General features: G+C 44.6%; 1 protein-coding gene across 1 annotated transcript in view; it reads left to right on the top strand.

Annotated features, from left to right (window-relative positions):
* Window positions 1-611: 611 nt before the first annotated feature.
* LOC126251905 (partitioning defective 3 homolog B-like) overlaps window positions 612-22,962 on the top strand; it is a 313,128-nt gene continuing 290,777 nt past the window's right edge. Inside the window, exon 1 of the mRNA XM_049952631.1 lies at window positions 612-902. Within this exon, the coding sequence (XP_049808588.1) occupies window positions 783-902 (120 nt within the window). The 5' untranslated portion in view covers window positions 612-782. The remainder of the gene's footprint in view (window positions 903-22,962) is intronic.

Raw genomic sequence — 22,962 nt, 5'->3', positions numbered from 1 at the left:
GGAACATGAAGCATGAAGTAGAATGGATAATAGGAAATCAGCAGGATATGAAAGACCTAGAATGAACCCTGGACGATTTGCAAAATAAAGCACAGAATTTAATGAAACTAAAAACCATAGAAATAAGATTTAAATGAAAAGCAGAGAAACGACAAAAAATAAAAAAGGGTTGTTTACAGCTGAGTAACGACAAAAAGGTTAGAACGACTGAAAAGATACTGAGCAATTCGGTAAAAGAAGACCTATTGTAGAAGACGAGCAGACTGAATTGGTCCAATGAGGCCGCAAAATCAGAAAAAGAAAAGCTGTAAACTAAATGGCTCGTGCCATAACAGAGCGGAGATTGCAATTATGATCTGTAGAACCCGCAGATAAGTAAAAAGTAAACTAGCGTGCGAGCGAATTTTGATTTTGGCATGTTCACGCAACCCGCCCGGCCTGGGCTCCCAGTACTTCGGAGGTGCGCCGCCAGATAACGCGCCACTAGCTCGGCCGGCCGCCGCCAGGTGGCAGGGCGCGCTGCGGCGGGCGCCAGCGCCGCACCTAGGGGCCGCTGGAAAACAGGTTTTTCCGGCTTTTGTCGACGGCGCGGCTGAGGGCGGAGCGACGGCAGTCCCGGAGCCTCCAGCGCTCCTCTCCGGTCTTCCAGCAGTGAGCGCTCGGCGACGCCGCCGTCATGCGGCCAGCCAACTCGTGTGCCCGTGCGACCCGTTCTGCTCGTGCGCGACGCGGCGCGTGTGCTGTGTGATTCTGTGCCGGATTAATACGCAGTGTGTGGTGGCATGAAGGTGACTGTGATCTTCGGGCCTGTGCGGGTGGTGGTGCCCTGCGGGGACGGCGACATGCTCGTCAGGGATCTCATCCGGCAGGCGACGCTGCGCTACAAGAAGGCCACCGGCAAGGTGAGTGCGCCGCGCCGCGCCGCGCCGCGCGGAGGCCAAGGCGAGCCGCTCTCCGGCTGCCCACGCCAGCTGCTTCTTACCTGCCGTCTGCAACAAATGCGCGGCGCCGTTTCTACCTGTAGGCAAGACTAGGTAGCGCCTAGGACAACTATTTTAGGCGCGGCAAAGGGCGGAAAAAATAAATTTTAAATCGAGCAGCGAAAAATTGAGCAAATGAGGAGAAAACTTGAAACAGCTAATTGTTTCCAAAAGCAGGCGGAATTCACTCTGACGAAACGACACACATTGCCTTTATCAATCTCAAAACTAAAGCAGCCACTACTGGGTTGTTGTGTTGTGGTCTTCAGTCCTGAGACTGGTTTGATGCAGCTCTCCATGCTACTCTATCCTGTGCAAGCTGCTTCATCTCCCAGTACCTACTGCAGCCTACATCCTTCTGAATCTGCTTAGTGTATTCATCTCTTGGTCTCCCTCTTCAATTTTTACCCTCCACGCTGCCCTACAACACTAAATTGGTGATCCCTCGATGTCTCAGAACTGGGTACGAAACGGAAACAAACATGACCTTAATTAATGTCTGTTGAGCGCTGGTTTGTGATCGTGTTTGCGTGTTGATGCCATACCACGTTTAGTCCCTCTTTTTGTTTACGCCTCTGCAGACCATTTGTCAAGCGACAGTTGTCCTCGGTGGTTCTGTTGATATTTTTAGTTCTACTGTGCCGCGCGGGATTAGCCGAGCGGTCCGAGGCGCTGCAGTCATAAACTGTGCGGCTGGTCCTGGGGGAGGTTCGAGTCCTCCCTCGGGCATGGGTGTGTGTGTTTGTCCTTAGGATAATTTAGGTTAAGTAGTGTGTAAGCTTAGAGACATGACCTTAGCAGTTTAGTTCCATAAGATTTCACACACATTTGAACATTTTGAGTTCTACTATTATTTCCTGTGGACAGTCGATTACGTATTTACAATCTAGCTCTTGTAATTACCTTTCAAAATAAATCAAATGAGTAAAAGGTTAAGTACAGTTTATCATAACCATACTTAAAAATCGGTTGGTGTGTGTGTGTGTGTGTGTGTGTGTGTGTGTGTGTGTGTGTGTGTGTTTGTTTGTAATTCTGTCTCTGGGTGGCTGATACCCTATGCACGAGAAAAGAACTACATTGCTTTTTCTCAAACAAATTAGTAGTAGTTTTCTTAAAATTTGATGTGTACGCAAACAACAACCAGGAAGAGAGAGTAGCGACTTGTTTACCGCCCTGACATACGTGTAGAAATTGTGTACCTTGTGCTTGCAAGCTGTTTTCTCAGTATAATTAACGACAGCTGCGCGTACTGAAATCTCATGGCTGCTTATTGCTCTTGGCTGACGGTGCGAAAGGATATTTTCAGCTTTAAAGCGTATAGGGACTAGGCATCGTGCGCTGTTAGAACAAAAACTCTTAGCAGAATCCGTAATCTAGAACGGATGTTATTAATAACACTGATCTTCTGTTTCGTGGTGAAGTTAAAAATGAGTTCATCCAAAAATCTGACAAAGTTTTTGATTGCTTAGTCAAATTTCAAAAAAGTAACGGGGTGCGATAATATCGTAGAAACGAATCCTGTGTATATTTTAATCATTCCGCTACAGTTTGCACTATAATTTTAGTCGAACTGTTGCCTGTGTTAAAATAACATCAGAATGTGTAATAATTATTTGCTGCGTGTGCCCAGAGTCTTTCGTCGAACAATTAAACAATTAGATGGAGGGGGGAGGGGGATAGCAAGGAGACCGATGCTAGTGGAAAAAGAGGAGGTGTCATTTCAATTCTCGCTTGGAGCGGCAAAACGTCTAGCAATGGCCGTGTAACTTCGCCTTGTTTACAGTTTCGTATCGGCACCCTTGCCGTACTGTTCGCCCAACGCCTGGAAGTCACACAATACCTAATGTAGGGGGTTTCAGTAAGTGCTGTCTTTAACAGTGCAGATCACGATTGCCATTGACAGCACTATACTCCAACATACTGTACAATATTTTGCGGATTGCTTAACTTGTTCTTCATTCGATTTGGAACCGAAGTAGGTTTTGTTTTATACAATGGTGGCTAAGAGCGATTGACATTAATGCCTCTGAAAACCCTTTAATCCGTGGGCTTACTTTGAGCTACTCCATTATTTTATCGTCTAGAGAGTGATAATGCCCTCTGGCTCCTGTTTTCATCTTCCTCGTTGTGGTGCCAAGTAACGTAGCCTGACGTCTAGGTTAGATTGAAAAATGAAAATCTGGATGACTCAAGGTGAAAACAACGAATGTGAATGCGAAACAATGGTTATAGTAACAAACTGAGCTGTAGCTTAACCAGATGTCTATGTTTGTGAGAAATGTTTAACTAACTATTCGTTATAATAACAAAAAAAAATCACATAAATTTGGAAAGCCTCTATTAATAAACAAGTACCCGGCGAATATTTTGGTGTACAGTATGTACATACATCGTCCGTAAAAGACAAAAAATGCAAGGGGGCATCATTATGTAACTTTTGCCTATTTTATCTCGAATTGTTGAACTCGTTTGAATAATTTAAACTGTAAGTCACTAATAAATCGCACAAAGCTGCTAAGAAAATAGCAAAAGCAAGTTTTCAGGGCGGAACTAAAGATATTATTGTTCAGTGAAAATATTCTTCGACGGAGTCGGGGAGAAGAATATCTGCAGTTATTGTTCTTAGAGTCCGTGAACAGCATGCGATGAAGGCTTGACGCACAACCTAGTAAAAAGTATACTTGAAAAGTTTACATAGACTTCACGAATATAGACGAAGTGGTGAGTGTTCAGCCATTCAGCCCTTAAGCGGTTACTAAGCAATACTAAAACTGAAGTGTGCCCACCTTGACGCGAAAAACCGATTGTGTTTTGCAACACCGTGTATAGGCTTCTGGTTATTGTTTTGCGCGTTACTTAGCTTAGTGTCGACACACATGCAACGCTCATGTTTATAATGTTGAAGTGTAGAGAGAAGGCTTAGTCTAAGGCGAAATAGTGTTTAGTGGTTACATTATCGGCATTTTATGTGTAGGTTAAAGTAAACTACCATTCCAAGATCCTCATTCCCGCCATTTTTTTACTACCTTTGTCGAGCTGGCGGTGACGGGTAAACCGCCATGTTTATTTAGCGTTGATTACTAGCTGCTAAGCCGGCCGCAGTGACCGTGCGGTTCTAGGCGCTTCAGTCTGGAACCGCGTGACCGCTACGGTCGCAGGTTCGAATCCTGCCTCGGGCATGGATGTGTGTGTTGTCCTTAGGTTAGTTAGGTTTAAGTAGCCCTAAGTTCTAGGGGACTGATCACCACAGATGTTAAGTCCCATAGTGCTCAGAGCCATTTGATTTTTTGACTAGCTGCTAATAATAGCCCTTCCTTACAAAGTTAGTGACCTGTTAGCGCCGTGAATGTTTTATTGGGGTTACCTGTACTAGGAAACCTCACAGTACGCTATCATTTAACAGAATAAGTGTTCCAGATGACACGTAATCATTATCGGTCCATAGTCGTCAGTTAAACATATTGATTGAGCAGCATGTTCTATGCTGTGAGTAGCCAGGTTATAGCGCTTTGTATTTAGTCCAAATGTTTGAGGTGTTTATTCAGAATCCTTGAAATGTTTCGTATATTCGGAGGTTTCGGTATTATGGGGGTACAGAACACTGGAAACTATTAATATCGATGCCTGAGCTGTAATTTGTTTCATTTTGGAATTTGAGAGATCGCATAATAAAGCTGTTGATTCCGTATTGTCAGTAATGCTAACAGGTATCGCAGAATAATCGTGAGATGAAAACCGTATACACGAACGTTTCCTCTACGAAGGGACGTTTGAGGGACTGTACGTCACAAGTAGCGAGAGAACTAGTGGAACCTTTTCAGAGATGTCTCTTATTGGAGTGGAATGCGGAGTATCTTCGGCGCTAGCAAGACAAAGAAGTGGGGAGAATTGTGTGATTAGCGACGGAACGCCACACAAAGCGCGCCTCTGGTTTGTAGTTTTGGTGGCGGCGCCGCGGTCCACTAGCACGCCGTTGTGGCCGCGCGGGACGCTGGCGCATGCGTCGTCGTCGCCGCCGCCGCTGCCTGCAGGCCATTCCGGCGCAGACGGCATGCGGCCCCGTGACTCACGAGCGACCTGTCTGTCCACTCCGCGGAAAACCAGGCGTTCCGCTGCACGCGGCCCATCCTTTCAAACGGCTCCATCGCGGGCCAGTCTGCCGAAGGCGTCACGTGGCGAATCGCTGGTTAATCACTGCCTTTGTGCCCCTACCGCGACAACAGTTAACGCTGTCTGTTACGGTTGAACCAAGCGCGACTACGTTGCATTCACAACGAAATATATAGGTTAGTGCAGAGGTTCCCAAACTTTTGTATGTCACGCCCCCCTTCAGCCGAAAACAAAACTTTCCTGCCCCGCCCTAAAAAAATATAGAGATTTTTATCAATTATCAAGAAACTATTGAAAAATTTGTGATGGTGACTTCATGTAACATGGTGGGCTGTTAATGTATCGAGTCGCAGTTATTACGTCATCAGTCTAGTCTTGTGATTATAAGCCACTCCGAAAGTAAAGAAAGTCCTTGGCAAACAAGGAAAAATATTTGCGACCTTTGCACATTAGTGGATGCGGCCTATTATTTTAAGTTGAGTGTAGCTTATTACTTTCACTCATTATCAAAAATAGTCACTCAGTCACGGTGTTAACGAACATCACTGATTTTTACGCCTATAGCGCTCCCCATTATCATTGCGCATAGGTTGCCATTTATGTCAACGACGACAGTTACCCAACGGCGACAAACGCCCAGTTCTCAGAACCAGACACAAAATAAAAAATTAGTTTTACGCAATGATCGTGCAGGCTACACAGAACTTTAAAAAATATGAATAAAACAACTTCTTTACCTTGATTACATTCCCTTGCTGCACACCATTTCTTCACCCGTATACGATTTTAGGACTACTCTTCGCTTGCGATATCTAGGATAAACTTTCGCTGTGTCTTCATCGAGGAGAAATACTATTATTAGTTGAAATAACATACCACACGTAACATCAGTATCCATAAGGATCACACGCAGTATTTATATTTAAATCAGATTCACTATGTTTATTTTATATTGTTTCTTCGAAATAGTTTTTTTATAATTTTACAGTATTACCTACATGTAAGGATAGTTAGGAGGAAAATAACAAGTTCTCTTATAATGTGACGTATTTATTATAAAAATATTATTTCCACACACAAATGGCAAAAAAATGGTTCAAATGGCTCTGAGCACTATGGGACTCAACTGCTGAGGTCATAAGTCCCCTAGAACTTAGAACTACTTAAACCTAACTAACCTAAGGACATCACACACATCCATGCCCGAGGCAGGATTCGAACCCGCGACCGTAGCGGTCGCGCGGTTCCGGACTGTAGCTCCTAGAACCGCTTGGCCACTCCGGCCGGCACACATGGCAAGAAACAAAGAAATAAATCAATGTGAAGGATGAGCTTGCATATTTTTTACAAGATTTTGAATTCTTGGCTGAATAGTAGAAACTGCGCAACGTAAATCATTGGCAATACTGAGTTTGCTTCTAAGCTTATTTTTTATCGCCACTACCGCTGAAAATGCTCTTTCGCACAAATAAGTGCTTGAAAATGGTAAATACAGTTTCAGTGCTTGTTCTGCTGTGCTGGGGTACACCGTGAGATATTTCACCAAAAATAAAGGCTTATCCATCTTCTCAAAGTCATACTTCGCTGCAGAATCATTTTTAACTTCTAAGACTTCCTCTTGTAGTCTGTCTGGCAACACATCCACGTCAACGTGAAATGTAACCGTCGCTAACCTATAATAAATTTTATCATCACAACTGTTAGGGAAGTATCGTTCGAATTCATCAGTCAGGTGCTGCAAATGGTTTGATATTTTACTCTTAGTATCAGTATCCTTAAAATCGTTTTGAAATCGGGCTTCTTCCAGGATTCCAAACAACCTGGGAAAGCAGGAATAATTGCAGGCTAAAATTTTACGTTTCCATAGTTACAACTTATCATTAAACGCTTTGATGGCATCCCGATGGAAAATTATGTTTGACTCTCCACCTTGTAATTTCAAATTCAATGTGTTTAAAGATTAGCCGGCCGAAGTGGCCGTGCGGTTACAGGCGCTGCAGTCTGGAACCGCAAGACCGCTACGGTCGCAGGTTCGAATCCTGCCTCGGGCATGGATGTTTGTGATGTCCTTAGGTTAGTTAGGTTTAACTAGTTCTAAGTTCTAGGGGACTAATGACCTCAGCAGTTGAGTCTCATAGTGCTCAGAGCCATTTGAACCATTTTTTGTTTAAAGATTCGAAAATATCTGACTGGTAATCCAATGAAACAAGAACACCGGGCTTTCTAAATTCCACATAAATTCAGTTTGTTTCTTATTTTCCAAAAAGTGCATCACTTCGTCTCGAAGTTCAAATAATCTTCCTAGCATATTTCCTTTTGAGAGCCAGCGTACTTCTGTATGAAGTACTCTGCTCAGAACGAACACTTGTACTAGTTTCGCATTCACGTTTTGCACATTTTTCTGGTGACAAAGGGCATAACCCTGGCGTCCAAATTACGAGCCCGCCAGTTCATTTGAAGCGTATACAGTCTATTAAAGTCACTGTAATCGCATCACATGGGGATCCGCGGGCTGACAGGGTAATAAAACGGCATTTTTGCAGTTACGCAGTATAAGTGATTATTACTCTGATGAACATAGCCTACTACGGCTAAAAGTTATGACATGATTACGTTCAGTTCAAGTGTACAAATGTACAGAATAGTTAATAGCTGACTTTTCTGTTTTCCAGTTGTCAGAAGTAAGTTGTTTACAAATCTGATATATTAGAATTAAGCGTATCGCCTTCGTAATTTTGAGTGTTTCTGTGTGTGACATTCTGAACGAGACATTCCAAACGTGATCTTCAAAAGCTGTATGTTCTAGGATAGGTTATTGCGATATGATTGCGGGAAGTGGGACGCCAAACGATTGCATTTAGCACCATAATCTATCATTAGTAGCATGGAGAGCTGCATCAAACCAGTCTCAGGACTGAAGACCACAACACACACACACAATCTATCATTAATACCTGCACATTCATTTTTATTAAAATATCGATATTAAAAAGAAATATTAGGTTTATACCACTAACTCCACCCGCGCTCCCCTTGCAACATCATCACGCCCCCCCCCCCTCCCAGGGGGGCGCGCCCCCCAGTTTGGGAACCTCTGGGTTAGTGTGAGACTAAACCCGTGTCACGCCGTAGGCGAGAAGTGAGGCAACCGTGCCCGGAGTGAAAACGCCATTTGCTCTAAAGATTTGAAGGGTGTGAGAGGCAACGACTTTCCTAGCTGTCTGTACTAGGTTTACATCAAAAGTGGGAAGTTACAGATACCTGTTCTAACAATACCACCATTTGCAAAGTAGGTTAGAAATCAGATTAATAATGTTGCTCACGCAGCATATGTTCGCTTTATCGGGCAACAACAAAGTTATTGACTGTGGATGGTATCGTCAGAAATGAAATAATGAAGTCACTGTAAAAAATTCATTAATTTTGGCACTTATCTTGAATGGATTCCCACGTAGATTTCGTCGAAGTTGTTATCGCTCATCAGGGTGATTCCACTTTGACTGCTGGAAGGTCGACCGAAGCGTCCGATCCCACCCGTCGGCTTTGACCCGTGACGTATGGCTGTTGTGGTGTGTGACGTCACGACGGCGCGTAATTTAGTTTGTGAGAGTGGCGTATTTGTAGGTGTCGTTTTGATGCGATCGGTGGTGCTCTGGTGGTGTGTTAGGTGATGTTTTTGGTTTAGTTTGCGAGTGTGGCGTCGTGTGTGAATTTTGGTAAATTTCTTTTTTTATGTCTTTGGTAGGTACGGATATGACTGACAGGGTCAACAGTTTTCGGTTGTCGGCTATGATGGGGGACAGTGCGTTGTCTCTTAATAAAATTTCTTCAACTATTCGGATTTTTGGATGAAGTCGTGAAGTGTTCAGTAAGTCGTGAAGAAATGAGGCGTACTTAAAGTTCCGGCTTCTCGGACCAGGGACGGCTGTATGTGGAGATGTCGTAAGGATAACAGGTCAAGGAAAGTGTTCGATCCCAATGTGTGGCTGTGAATGTTGGTATTGGTATCGGGAGATGTTTTTGAGCTATATAGGTCAAGGGAAGTGTTAGGTCCTAATTTATGGGATCCGGAGCTGCTGTTGAGCTATATAGGTCAAGGGAAGTGTCCGATTCCAGATGATATTGTGTTTAGTGGTATTTGGGGAGTTCTGTGATGTCGGTTTTTTCGTCGTTTTGCGTGGTTTTGTATGGGGCTGGGTGTCTAAATTTGTTTATATTTAGTTTATCCCCACCCAAAAACCTATTTCCCGGGTTGTCCCGTTAGTGTCATTAGGCTTTTTGCGGAAAGTGTGTGTGTTTCTTTTTCGATGTATTTTCGTCCTCATAAAGTGTACGTAACGACTTTATATGCGCCATATTGGAATCGTCGTTCCCGCCGTATTTGTGACGTCATGGGTCAAAGCAGACCGGGGAGGGGGGGGGGGGCGGGGGGTCGGACGCTTCCGCAATATTTGAAGACCTAATAATTGCGTTTTTCAGGAAATTCTTAATGATCAAACAATCCCAGATCAGAACAATGGTATGGTAGGAATAATTTTTGACTTGGTGTTCACGATCCACATTTTTATTAAACTTCTTGTAAATTCACATATACTACTTCTTAATTGTGACATCATCAAGAAAAGAGTTTTGTTTCAATCTTCACATATTTAATTTCCACTTTAACCAAACACAAGACTTGACTGTTCTTTTACAAAGCGAAATAACTTCTGCAAAGTGAAACAAAGACTGCTCTGTGCGCATTCGCGCCAAAACGGTTACAAGTAAGTCAAAGATTATGACAGTCTCACAGAAATGAATACACACAAGAACAATATCACTGTAATATATCGATACCAAATGTGAATATTGTCACAGAAATGTCTGTTACTTCGCAGCAAAGTAGTACGATATTACTGGTATCGAGAACTGGGGTTGGAGTGCCGTAATGGTCACGTAAATAAAGAACCTTGTAATGTTCAAGAATATAGGGGTCATCTCTTACAAGCATGGGCGAAAATACGGCAGATTATCGATTGAAGATATTCCTGGAAATCATGACAATGAGACGGATGGAAAAATGTAACTGTTTATTACAAAAGTATTCGCCGTAGTTGTTAATACATCTATCCCATTGTGAGAGAAGACGGTCTGTGCCTTTGTGGAAAAATGTTTGCGGTTGCCTGTGGAGCCACGATTGTACGCAGGCCCTCTTCGTCCGGAGCAAATCAGCGGCTACGAACGGCTTTCTTCAGGGCCTCGAAAATGTAGCAATCGCAACAGGAGAGGTCGAGACTGTATGGAGGATGTGTAAGGACTTACCAGCGAAACTTCGCAGCGGGCCAACATGTTGGCAAGATTGTTTAAAGCACGCTGCAGAAATTTCGCCGGGAACCCCTTGCACGTGCTCTGTACAGTCCCGATCCCTCCCGACGCGACTGCGATATTTTTGGGGCCCTGGAGAAAGATATTCGTGGCCGTCGATTTGCTTCGGACGAAGAGTGCACGCCTGGGTACAATTATGGTTCCGTAGGCAATCGCATACATTTTTCCGTGAAGGCATTTACCGTCTTGTTTCACAGTGGGATGAATGATTGAAGTTACAGAGATTACTTTTGAAATAAGAAATAGCTTGCTTACTTTTCCATCTATCTCCTTTTCTTTTGACGGACCCTTATAGTTGCATCAAACTTGCGAAACATCTACATCTACACGGATACTCTGCAAATCACATTTAAGTGCCTGGCAGAGGGATCATCGAACCACCTCCACAATTCTCTATTATTCCAATCTCGTATAGCGCGCGGAAAGAATGGACGCCTATATCTTTCCGTACGAGCTCTTGATTTCCCTTATTTTATCGTGATGATCGTTCCTCTCTATGTAGGTCGGTGTCAACTAAATATTTTCACATTCGGAGGAGAAAGTTGGTGATTGGGATTTTGTGAGAAGAATCCGTCGCAATGAAAGACGCCTTTCTTTTAATGATGTCCAGCCCAAATCCTGTATCATTTCTGTGACACATTTCTCTCCCATATTTCGCGATAATACAAAACGTGCTGCCTTCCTTTGAACTTTTTCGATGTACTCCGTCAGTCCTATCTGGTAAGGATCCCACACCGCGCAGCAGTTTCCACACGAGGACCTGTGAATGAGGGCATCTCGCTAGCTGATCGATTGCTCGGATTTTGTCATTTGCGATGAGGAGAACATCTAACAACTTTGTCAATCAATGCCAAGGCGAATAACTGCCTGCACAAGGGCCAGAGGTGGACCAATGCACTGTTGACTTTTTCAATCTGTGAAGCTCTTTGTCTTCAATAAATCAATCACTTTTCTAAAATTGTAGTAATTTTTTTTCAATTTTGGATGTACATGACATCTACCGATTTCCGTCTTGTTTTCTTAGTGTGTGTTTCGTGTTGTTTACCACAGCTGTAGCAGACAGTGACAGCGTCTGTTCCTTCAGACATACTTGCATGTCTGAAAGAAATTGAATTACGAAGATGCAGACACTGTATAAAGACAGACATTAGGTTCGTTTGAGCAGTTACCAGAAAGCGCCAGACAACAGGCTGTACTGCGCATGCGCAGCTACGATGACGTAGGCAGCCCGTGCTTGGTGCTTGCTCTGCTCATACGCTTTTCGTCGTATTTCTGGTGGGGCATCACGTGACCATGTGTAGCCGTGCCGCCCGTGCGGCATGTTGTTGAGAGGACATACTGAGTTGTAATTAGAGCAATTGTTCCATCATATCCCACACAGATAAAGGATGCAAATAAGGAAGCAGTTCTTGGCTTTTGAGTCATTTCAAAATTAGACTCCACTGCTCGAAGTACCATAAAATTTTGCTAAGGGGTGACTTTGACAGATTATTATTATTTTTTTTAATTCTTACTCTGCAATATTGTTATGTAGCATTTCCAACACATTTATATGTACACAGCACTGCAAAAAGCTACTAGAATGGAATACAAATTACTTGCAACAAAAAAAGAGAGAGTTTCTTGTGTAGCTTACACCGGAATAAAGGACAATAAATTTCATGACTATTTCAAAATATGAAAAAATTAACATGGTTGTCCGTGAGGCAAAGAAGCTGTGCAACTGACAGTTTATATTCTACTCTATGAATAAATATGAAGCTATGTGGGGAGTTAAAACGATAAAACATGGTATGCTGCCAGTCTAAAATTTAGCATAGAATGGCATTCTATAAATTTAAGACGTAAACACAAATTAAGAAATAACTTCAGGCCCAGAGGAAGTACTAGACAAGTGCCTTGTGATCGAAAAACACTTTCATAGAATGCAGATCTATAAAATTCTGCTACGGCTGTCATTATATTTGAAACAAAATATTTAGTTTAAAACTACTGACCAAATTTGCCTACTTTGCTTCAAGTCTATGTTTACGTATGTTCGTACGTATATAGCATTAAGAGATCTTACTGTGTCATATAAGGAACAGGACATCAGAGACCTACTCCAGCAACATCGGAATTTCATAAACCATACTAAAATGCTTCATTCCGCTCTATTTGCACATTTGTATGTCCAGATGGACTCTGAAGTACCTGATATTCAGCTTTTCATGTGGTTCTCGTGATACCAATTTTCTTGGAGGTCCAGTACTGTATTCTGATGTTTGGTTCTTTATTATGGTATAACGTCATTCGTCCCAGAAAATGAAAGTTTGCACTTTAAATTGAACGAGGTTGAAAGTAGCCAATAGCGCGGAATGAAACACTTCGTTTCAAATAAGCTAACTGCCTCAGCGGAAAAAAAATTAACTGAAGCAAATTTCTCTATAAAACAGCCAGAAATAGCTTCATTAAGACATTAATGGTTGATTGCTAAAAACGTGGAAATAATATAAAATCAGAAAATTGAAACTACTAACTTATTTTGGTCTTTCATGGTTATGAGAATGTATATTAATTCACTTGACGGCTCCCGGCCACAGAATCTGTTTTGTTTTCATTTGACGTGGGAGCTGTAAACGAAGACACGGCCACGGGGCACGTGGGGAAGGACCACCCCCTCCCCGCCCCCCCCCCCCCCCCGCTATAACTGAGCTTGCTCTGCGCATGCGCGAATCTGGCAGCTTGGGCGCGCCAGGAAAATTTTTCCGGGTAGCTTCTGGCTACTTGCTGCTACTGCTCATACACCAAAAAGCCTCGCTCCAAGTAGCCAGAAGCGGGAGGAAGCCACTGCTCATACGCGGATTCAGCTCTGCGCATGCGCACGAGCGCGCTGGCAACTGCTCATACGAACCTATTGTAACCATAAATGACGGAGACGATTTGGCGGTGAGGTGAGGGCAGTCCGTGCCGAGCCCCCCCCCCCCCCCCCCCGCACCGAACAGCACGGACGACACGCGGCGGCCGCCTTTGTCCGCGGGAGCCATTGTGCGCGGCCCGGCGGCCGGGAGCCTTTGTGCGGCTGGCTGTTGCCCCTGACACTGCCTGTGTCCCGTCCCTGCGCTGCACAGCTCACCAAGTCAAACCACCACCACTTACCCACTGCAGCCACTAAAACCAAAAAACTCTCACCTCACCTAATAGAAAAATTGCCAATTACAGCAGCAGGACAGCTATACACAGAGCCTCATTTATACACTGCGAATCAGAACTCCAGAGGTCGATAAGGGGTACCTCTTAAGTTATTTGGTAAAAGGGTACGCGGTCTCCGACGATTCATTACAAAGCTATAACTCAATTACACCACTGGCCATTAAAATTGCTACACCAAAAAGAAATGCATATGATAAACGGGTATTCATTGGACAAATATACACTCCTGGAAATGGAAAAAAGAACACATTGACACCGGTGTGTCAGACCCACCATACTTGCTCCGGACACTGCGAGAGGGTTGTACAAGCAATGATCACATGCACTGCACAGCGGACACACCAGGAACCGCGGTGTTGGCCGTCGAATGGCGCTAGCTGCGCAGCATTTGTCAGCCTGCATTGCTGCGAAAGGTGGATATACACTGTACTAGTGCCGACATTGTGCATGCTCTGTTGCCTGTGTCTATGTGCCTGTGGTTCTGTCAGTGTGATCATGTGATGTATCTGACCCCAGGAATGTGTCAATAAAGTTTCCCCTTCCTGGGACAATGAATTCACGGTGTTCTTATTTCAATTTCCAGGAGTGTATTATACTAGAACTGACATGTGATTACATTTTCACGCAATTTGGGTGCATAGATCCTGAGACATCAGTACCCAGAACAACCACCACTGACCGTAATAACGGCATTGATACGCCTGGGCATTGAGTCAAACAGAGCTTGGATGGCGTGTACAGGTACAGCTGACTATGCAGCTTCAACACGATACCACAGTTCATCAAGACTAGTGACTGGCGTATTGTGACGAGCCAGTTGCTCGGCCACCATTGACCAGACGCTTTCAATTGGTGAGAGATTTGGAGAATGTGCTGGCCAGGGCAGCAGTCTAACATTTTCTGTATCCAGAAAGGCCCGTACAGCACCTGCAACATACAGTCGTGCATTATCCTGCTGAAATGTAGGGTTTCGCAGGGATGGAATGAAGGGTAGAGCCACGGGTCGCAACACATCTGAAATGTAACGTTCACGCTTCAAAGTGCCGTCAATGCGAACAAGAGGTGACCGAGACGTGTAACCAATGGCACCCCATACCATCACGCCGGGTGATACGCCAGTATGGCGATTACGAATACACGCTTCCAATGTGCGTTCACCGCGATGTCGCCAAACACAGATGCGACCATCAAGATGCTGTAAACAGAACCTGGATTCATCCGAAAAAATGGCGTTTTGCCATTCGTGCACCCAGGTTCGTCGTTGAGGACACCATCGCAGGCGCCCCTGTCAGTGATGCAGCGTCGAGGGTAACCGCAGCCGTGGTCTCCGAGATGTAACTCCATGCTGCTGCAAACGTCGTCGAACCGTTCGTGCAGGTGGTTGTTGTCTTGCAAACGTCCCCATCTGTTGACTCAGGGATCGAGACGTGACTGCACGATCCGTTACAGCCATGCGGATAAGATGCTTGTCATCTCTACTGCTAGTGATACGAGGCCGTTGGGATCCAGCACGGCGTTCCGTATTACCCTCACGAACACACCGATTCCATATTCTGCTAACAGTCATTGGATCTCGTCCAACGCGAGCAGCAATGTCGCGATACGATAAACCGCAATCGCAATAGGCTACAATCCGACCTTTGTCAAAGTCGGAAACGTGATGGTACGCATTTCTCCTCCTTACACGAGGCATCACAACAACGTTTCACCAGACAACGCCGGTCAACTGCTGTTTGTGTATGAGAAATCGGTTGGAAACTTTCCTCATGTCAGCACGTTGTAGGTGTCGCCACCGGCGCCAAGCTTGTGTGAATACTCGGAAAAGCTAATCATTTGCATATCACAGCATCTTCTTCCTGTCGGTTAAATTTCGAATCTGTAGCACATGATCTTCGTAGTGAAGCAATTTTAATGGCCAGAATTGTATATTGTATGTATGTATTGAACTTGGGACCTAGAAACGACGGATTGGCTTCGTCTCCGCCGTAGCCCTCAGTGGTACACAACCGCACAACAGTTTACAGCAGTCCACCGCCGCGGTTCGGTTCCCAGTGGAGTAATTCTGTTGTACGCGTACGTGGAGACAGTCTTTTGGATAACTGCATGAAGGAATTTACTCAACCTGAGAAGCTCCTTATGCCCACGCCCTGAAAGCAATGCGACAACATGGTTTATAGGATAAACACTGACTTGTATAGCATGGAAACGCTACACCAACTTCTATAATTACTACTCCTACACTGAAAAAATATATCATAAAATAAGAACCGACGAAAAATATCAAGAAACGTACGGTAACAATACAAATTATAATTAAGCTGTAACGAGGCCAGTACATTAAAAAAATGAATTAAATTTCTTAAAAATGTAAGAACGCCATCGATGTGGAGAGCGCTTTAATGGAGTTAAGATTTAGCTGAGTAATCATCGGGTGGTAGTGATATCATTGCCTCTAAAACTTAACTCCGCCCGAACAGGCCACCAAGGCCCTACGGTACCGACCGGCCGCCGTGTCATCCTCAGCCCACAGGCGCCACTGGATGCGAATACGGAGTGGCATGTGGTCAGCGCACCACTCTCCCGGCAGTGTGTGTTTACGAGACCGGAGCCGATACTTCTCAGTCAAGTAGGTCCTCAGTTTGCCTCACAAGGGCTGAGTGCACCCCGCTTGCCAACAGCGCTCGGCAGACCAGATGGTCACCCATCCAAATGGTAGCCCAGGATCTGACGGGAACCTTTGTTACCACTGCGCCGAGGCCGTTGGCTTCTCGTTGCCTCTGCTCACCCAAAGTGTCGCCTACCGAACATGAGAACAACTCGCTCGGCGGGCACACTGACTATCGACAACTGCAAACTGTTGCTTCTCAGTGAATCCTTAATCTTGTCTTGTCAATAGTGTGTCGTGAAGAAAAACTGTTCCTATGCATGTGGAATCACTTCGCTTACAAAAATTCTTGTGCTGTGGGGAGTGAGTGAGTGTCACTTTATAGGTTTCCTCCTTACTCTGGTGGCCGAGCGGTTCTAGGCCCTTCAGTCTGGAACCGCGAGGCTGTTACGGTCGCAGGTTCGAATCCTGCCTCGGGCATGGATGTGTGTGATGTCCTTAGGTTAGTTAGGCTTATGTAGCGCTAAGTCTAAGTAACTGATGACCTCAGAGGTTAAGTCAGAGCCATATGAACCACCTCACTTTGTGGTAATAATATGAGTCATTTACACACACACACACACACACACACACACACACACACACACACACACACTTGTGTTCTGCATTACGAAAGTATTTCCAAGGATGATAAGTGTGAATTCAGGGGATCAGAGGAAGTGGTAGACTGAGATCCAGACAAGTAAATTGTCATGGAAGACCTGCAGAAAATGACCTGTAGGGGATGGCCTGCTCGAGCGGTAGATCCTGATAAATGATGGAGAATTAAAAGGCAGATGCATTTTTAACTTGTGCTGTATTCACTTCGTTGGCACACGACTACTGGCGCATTGATTTTCAAATTATTTTCTGTATGATAGAGAGAAAACTACGTTTCGTCCACGAATGGAAACGTAGTGATATGAAGAAAGGGAAGAAAATGAATACCTTAGAATACACTGAAATTTTTAGTCATTTAAAAAGTCCACCAGATTATTATTAATGAGCAAACATCTACAGAACAAAAAGTTTCTGAATAACTTCAGTCACATTCTGCTAACGACCAATGAAAAATCGTGTACACAACAAATACAATTTAAAATTTAGCCTTACCTCCCAATACATTTTAATATATTTATTTCTTCCAATATTTTAATGTCTTGCTATTAATTAACTTTCCTTGCATGCACACACATATATACCGGGTGATCAAAAAGTCAGTATAAATTTGAAAACTGAATAAATCACGGAATAATGTAGATAGAGAGGTACAAATTGACACACATGCTTGGAATGACATGGGGTTTTATTAGAACCAAAAAAATATAAATGTTCAAACAATGTCCGGCAGATGGCGCTTCATCTGATCAGAACAGCAATAATTAGCATGACAAAGTAAGACAAAGTAAAGATGATGTTCTTTACAGGAAATGCTCAATATGTCCACCATCATTCCTCAACAATAGATGTAGTCGAGGAATAATGTTGTGAACAGCACTGTAAAGCATGTCCGGAGTTATGGTGAGGCATTGGCGTCGGATGTTGTCTTTCAGCATCCCTAGAGATGTCGGTCGATCACGATACATTTGTGACTTCAGGTAACTCCAAAGCCAATAATCGCACGGAGTGAGGTCTGGGGACCTGGGAGGCCAAGCATGACGAAAGTGGTGGCTCGGCACACGATTATCAGCAAACGACGCGCGCAAGGGATCTTTCACGCCTCTAGCAATACTTTTTTTTTTGTTCTGATAAGACCCCGTGTCATTCCAAGCATGTGTGTCAATTTTTACCTCTCTATCTACATTATTCAGCGGTTTATTAAATTTTCAAATTTATACTGACTTTTTGATCACCCGGTACATAGTTATTTGAAAGTATTATTTCATGCTTTACTGTATTCTTCGGGAAATTTTCTGAATTTCGCCTTATAAAAATGTCAGGCTGTCAGAGTAGCAAGAAAGGATATGCGAACAGAACACGTAAATTTAAAGACGCTTCCATTTTGATGCATATGACACAATTTTCTACTTTCTAATAAGTTACGTCTATAGCATTGCGTTTCTCTTGGTGAAGGTAATGTAGTGTGTGCTCTCTTTGAAACAGAAAATCACTTGATAATGGCCTAAAAGGCAGAAACTAGTCGTGAACCAGAAAAGTAAACACGGCAGATGTGAAAGGAATTCTGTCTTTTATTCGATTTCTTGCTGTGGTACCCGCTATGAAGAAAATTGTCGAGATTCGTTGTGTAAGTAGGCTGTTCAGGTTTTTATGTTGGTAACGCCACGTAGCGCTCTGTATGAAAATCACTGACTGTGCTGTGTGTAGTCTGTGCCTGGTTGGCTTTGTTGGAATAGTCGCTATTGTAGTGTTGGGCAGTTGGATGTGAATAGCGCGTAGCGTTGCGCAGTTGGAGGTGAGCCGCCAGCAGTGGTGGGTGTGGGGAGAGAGATGGCAGAATTTTGAGAGCGGACGATCTGGACGTGTGTCCGCCAGAAAGAGTAAATTTGTAAGACTGGATGTCATGAACTGATATAGAATATGACTTTTGAACACTATTAAGGTAAATACATTGTTTGTTCTCGATCAAAATCTTTCATTTCATAACTATGCCTATCAGTAGTTAGTGCCTTCAGTAGTTAGAATCTTTTATTTAGCTGGCAGTATTGGCGCTCGTTGTATTGCAGTAGTTCGAGTAACGAAGATTTTTGTGAGGTAAGTGATTCATGAAAGGTATAGGTTATTGTTAGTCAGGGCGATTCTTTTGTAGGGATTATTGAAAGTCAGATTGCGTTGCGCAAAAATATTGTGTGTCAGTTTAAGCACAGCCATTTTTAATTTTTTTAAGGCGACGTTTCAGTTGAAGATGCCAAGACTCGTAATGAAATATAGAGCAACAGAAGAAGAAAACCAACCACAACATCGCTGAACAGGGGATCAGGGCTCTTTTGAATCACGTATAAACTGCATAATAAATGTTCTTTCTGAAGAAAAAAGGCGACGTGTGTGTAGAAAACAGGAAACGCCTCGGTCGAACACCCGAAAGCGCGGCATTATGAATCACGTAGGCGGTAGGTGGTGATGGCTAATTTGGAGTGCGGGCAAAGCTTTTTGTGCACGAGCGTCAGCTGTTGGCCTGGCTGTACCTGCGTACCTTGTAGATCCGTGGCGCAAGCCAGCCGGCCGGGAGGTGGGGCTCGGCGCGGCATTCCAGCGGCGAAAGGGCGCAGCGGCGGCCGCGGCTGGGACTCGTGTACTGGTAGGCAGAGCGTGGGCAGCCGACAGCTGTAGCTGGCTTGTTTACGGGCGGGACCCCGAGCCCGGGACCTGTCTTACATTCCCTAACTATGGAGGATTATGCGAGGGTACGAAACAAACCGCAGCACACAGGGAACTACCATTCGTAAACCTTCATTTTTTTTATTCGACAAAGGCCATCAAAAACTTCGTTAGGCGACACTAGTACACTACTGGCCATTAAAACTGCTACACCAAGAAGAAATGCAGATGATAAACGGGTATTCATTGCACAAATATATTATACTAGAACTGACATGTGATCACATTTTCACGCAATTTGGGTGCATAGATCCTGAGAAATCAGTACCCAGAACGACCACCTCTGACCGTAATAACGGCCTTGTTACGCCTGGGCATTGAGTCAAACAGAGCTTGGATGGGGTGTAGAGGTACAACTGCCCATGCAGCTTCAACACCATACCACATTTCATCAAGAGTAGTGACTGGCGTATTGTGACGAGCCAGTTGCTCGGCCACCATTGAATAGACGTTTTCAATTGGTGAGAGATTTGGAGAATGTGCTGGCCAGGGCAGCAGTCGAACATTTTCTGTATCCAGAAAGGCCCGTACAGGACCTGCAACATGAGGTCGTGCATTATCCTGCTGAAATGTAGGGTTTCGCAGGGATCGGATGAAGGGTAGGGACACGGGTCGCAACACATCTGAAATGTAACGTCCACTGTTCAAAGTGCCTCAATGCGAACAAGAGGTGACCGAGACGTGTAACCAATGGCACCCCATACCATCACACCGGGTCATACGCCAGTATGGCGATGACGAATACACGCTTCCAATGTGCGTTCACCGCGATGTCGCCAAACACGGATGCGACCATCATGATGCTGTAAACAGAACCCGGATTCATCCGAAAAAATGGCGTTTTGCCATTCGTGCAACCAGGTACATCGTTGAGTACACCATCACAGGCGCTCCTGTCTGTGATGCAGCGTCAAGGGTAACCGCGTCTCCGAGCTGTTACTCCATGCTGCTGCATACGTCGTCGAACTGTAAGTGCAGATGGTTGTCGTCTTGCAAACGTCCCCATCTGTTGACTCAGGGATCGAGACGTGGCACCACGATCCGTTACAGCCATGCGGATAAGATGCCTGTCATCTCGACTGCTAGTGATACGAGGCCGTTCGGATCCAGCACGGCGTTCCGTATTACCCTCCTGAACCCACCGATTCCATATTCTGGTAACAGTCATTGGATCTCGTCCAACGCGAGCAGCAATGTCGCGATACGATAAACCGCAATCGCGATAGGCTACAATACGACCTTTATCAAAGACGGAAACTTGATGGTACGCATTTCTCCTCCTTACACGAGGCATCACAACAACGTTTCACCAGGCAACGCCGGTCAACTGCCGTATGTGTATGAGAAATGGGTTGGAAACTTTCCTCATGTCAGGACGTTGTAGGTGTTGCCACCGGCGCCAACCTTGTGAATGCTCTGAAAAGCTAATAATTTGCATATCACAGCATCTTCTTCCTGTCGGTTAAATTTCACGTCTGTAGCACGTCATGTTCCTGGTGTAGCAATTTTAATGGCCAGTAGTGTATATTGTATGTACGTATTGAATTTGGACCCAGAAACGACGGATTGGCTTCGTCTCCGCCGTAGCCCTCAGTGGTACACAACCGCACAACAGTCTGCAGCAGTCCACTGCCGCGGTTCGGTTCCCAGTGGAGTAATTATGTTGTACGCGTACGTCGAGACAGTGTTTGCGCAGCAATCGCCGACATAGAGTAATTGAGGCGGAAAAAGGGGAACCAGCCCACGTTCGCCGAGGCAGATGGAAAACCGCCTTAAAAACCATCCACATCCACCGGCTGGCCGGCACACCGGACCTCGACACTGATACGGCGGGCGGATTCATGCCGGGGACCGGCACGCCTTTCCGCTCGCGAAGCAATGCGATGGACCGCACGGCTAGCCGGGCGGGCTACCCTAGTACATTACTCGAAGTCTCTTCTGTGGGCCAAAAATCATCGCACTCGAGCCTGCATCTTTCTTTCTCTCTTCTATCCTCTGGTTAGTTTCTGTCCGTCTTCGAAGTAATCGGTGACTGACCTATACACTGAGTGGACGAGAGTCGTGGCATAGAGATATGCACATATACAGTTGGCGGGAGTGCAGCGTACATAAGATATAAAAGGGCAGCGCATTGCCGGAGCTGTCGTTTGTACTCAGGTGTCCGGCGTCATTAAGGCAGCAGTACGGGAATTAACAAACTTTGAACTCGAAATGGTAGTTGAAGCTGGATGCCAAGTACATTTCATTTCGGAAATCTTAGGGAATTCAATATCCCGAGATCTACAGTATCAATACTTTGCCGAGAAAGCTGCGAAAAATCACTTCTGCTACCCTTCTTGTACGTGGGTGTGACCTGTACTTTTTTCCAATAACTGGGCACGGTGTTTTGTTCGAGGGATCTACCATAGATTATAGTTAGGAGCTAACTTAGCTGCGAATTGGTTATAGAATCCGATAGGGATTCCATCGGACCCTGGGGCTTTGTTCAGTTTTAACGGTTTCAGCTGTTTACATTCGTTACTAGGCAGTAACAATTACGTGTTCTAGTTTCCTAGAAAGTGATACTGAATTAATTGATTGATTGATTGATTGATTGACGGCCTGTCTATCGGGGTCAGATGGTATGTTCAAAGGAGAAGGAGAAGTAGGCAATTTCGTCTTTCCTCCATAAATTTGAACGACGTGTGTGCACTTCGGCTTTGTGTCACGAAGATGTAACTGAATTACTGAAACTTGTGGATGTGAGAGTAAGTGCGCATTGCGTGTTCCATCCATAGAAGGGAAAATGAGAACCCTGGTTTCTGTTATACGACTATCGTCCACCATTCACGTCACGATGAGCTTCATCATTACATAGTTTATATATGGAAAGGTGAGTATCGCCTCTGGCTGTAGAGCACGAGAAAGCATTCTGAGATGATACGCAAAAGGCAATGCTCTACTAATGCAAATACTTCATAAAATTAAGAAGGTTGGCTCAAAGGCCGAAAATATTAGAGACTGAAAACGTAGCCTTGTCTGAGTAGGTAACCTGAAACGCAAATTACAGACGCCGAAGAGTTTACGGAGGCGTCTCACGTAAACAAGGAAGCCAACGACCCAGCCGAATGTCTCGTAACGTATCGGTATATCGTGACTCATGCCGCCTCCGCTATCTCCTGTCTTTTCGGCAGTGCTTTGTTTTCAGATTAAAGCTCCTATGATTCAGCGATGTAGTGGGGAAGGGCTGATATGCGTGACGAGTATTAAGATACTGTTATTTATGGATTTTCCATGTACTAAAATATGTAAATCGATAAACCAGGTCCTTTACATATATCTCCACAAAAGTCGTGG

The sequence above is a fragment of the Schistocerca nitens genome, chromosome 4 (assembly GCF_023898315.1).
Source record: "Schistocerca nitens isolate TAMUIC-IGC-003100 chromosome 4, iqSchNite1.1, whole genome shotgun sequence".
In the NCBI taxonomy this organism is placed as follows: Eukaryota; Metazoa; Arthropoda; class Insecta; order Orthoptera; family Acrididae; genus Schistocerca; species Schistocerca nitens.
Note: the sequence above shows the minus strand (reverse complement) of the source record. Positions and strands in the feature narration are given on the sequence as shown.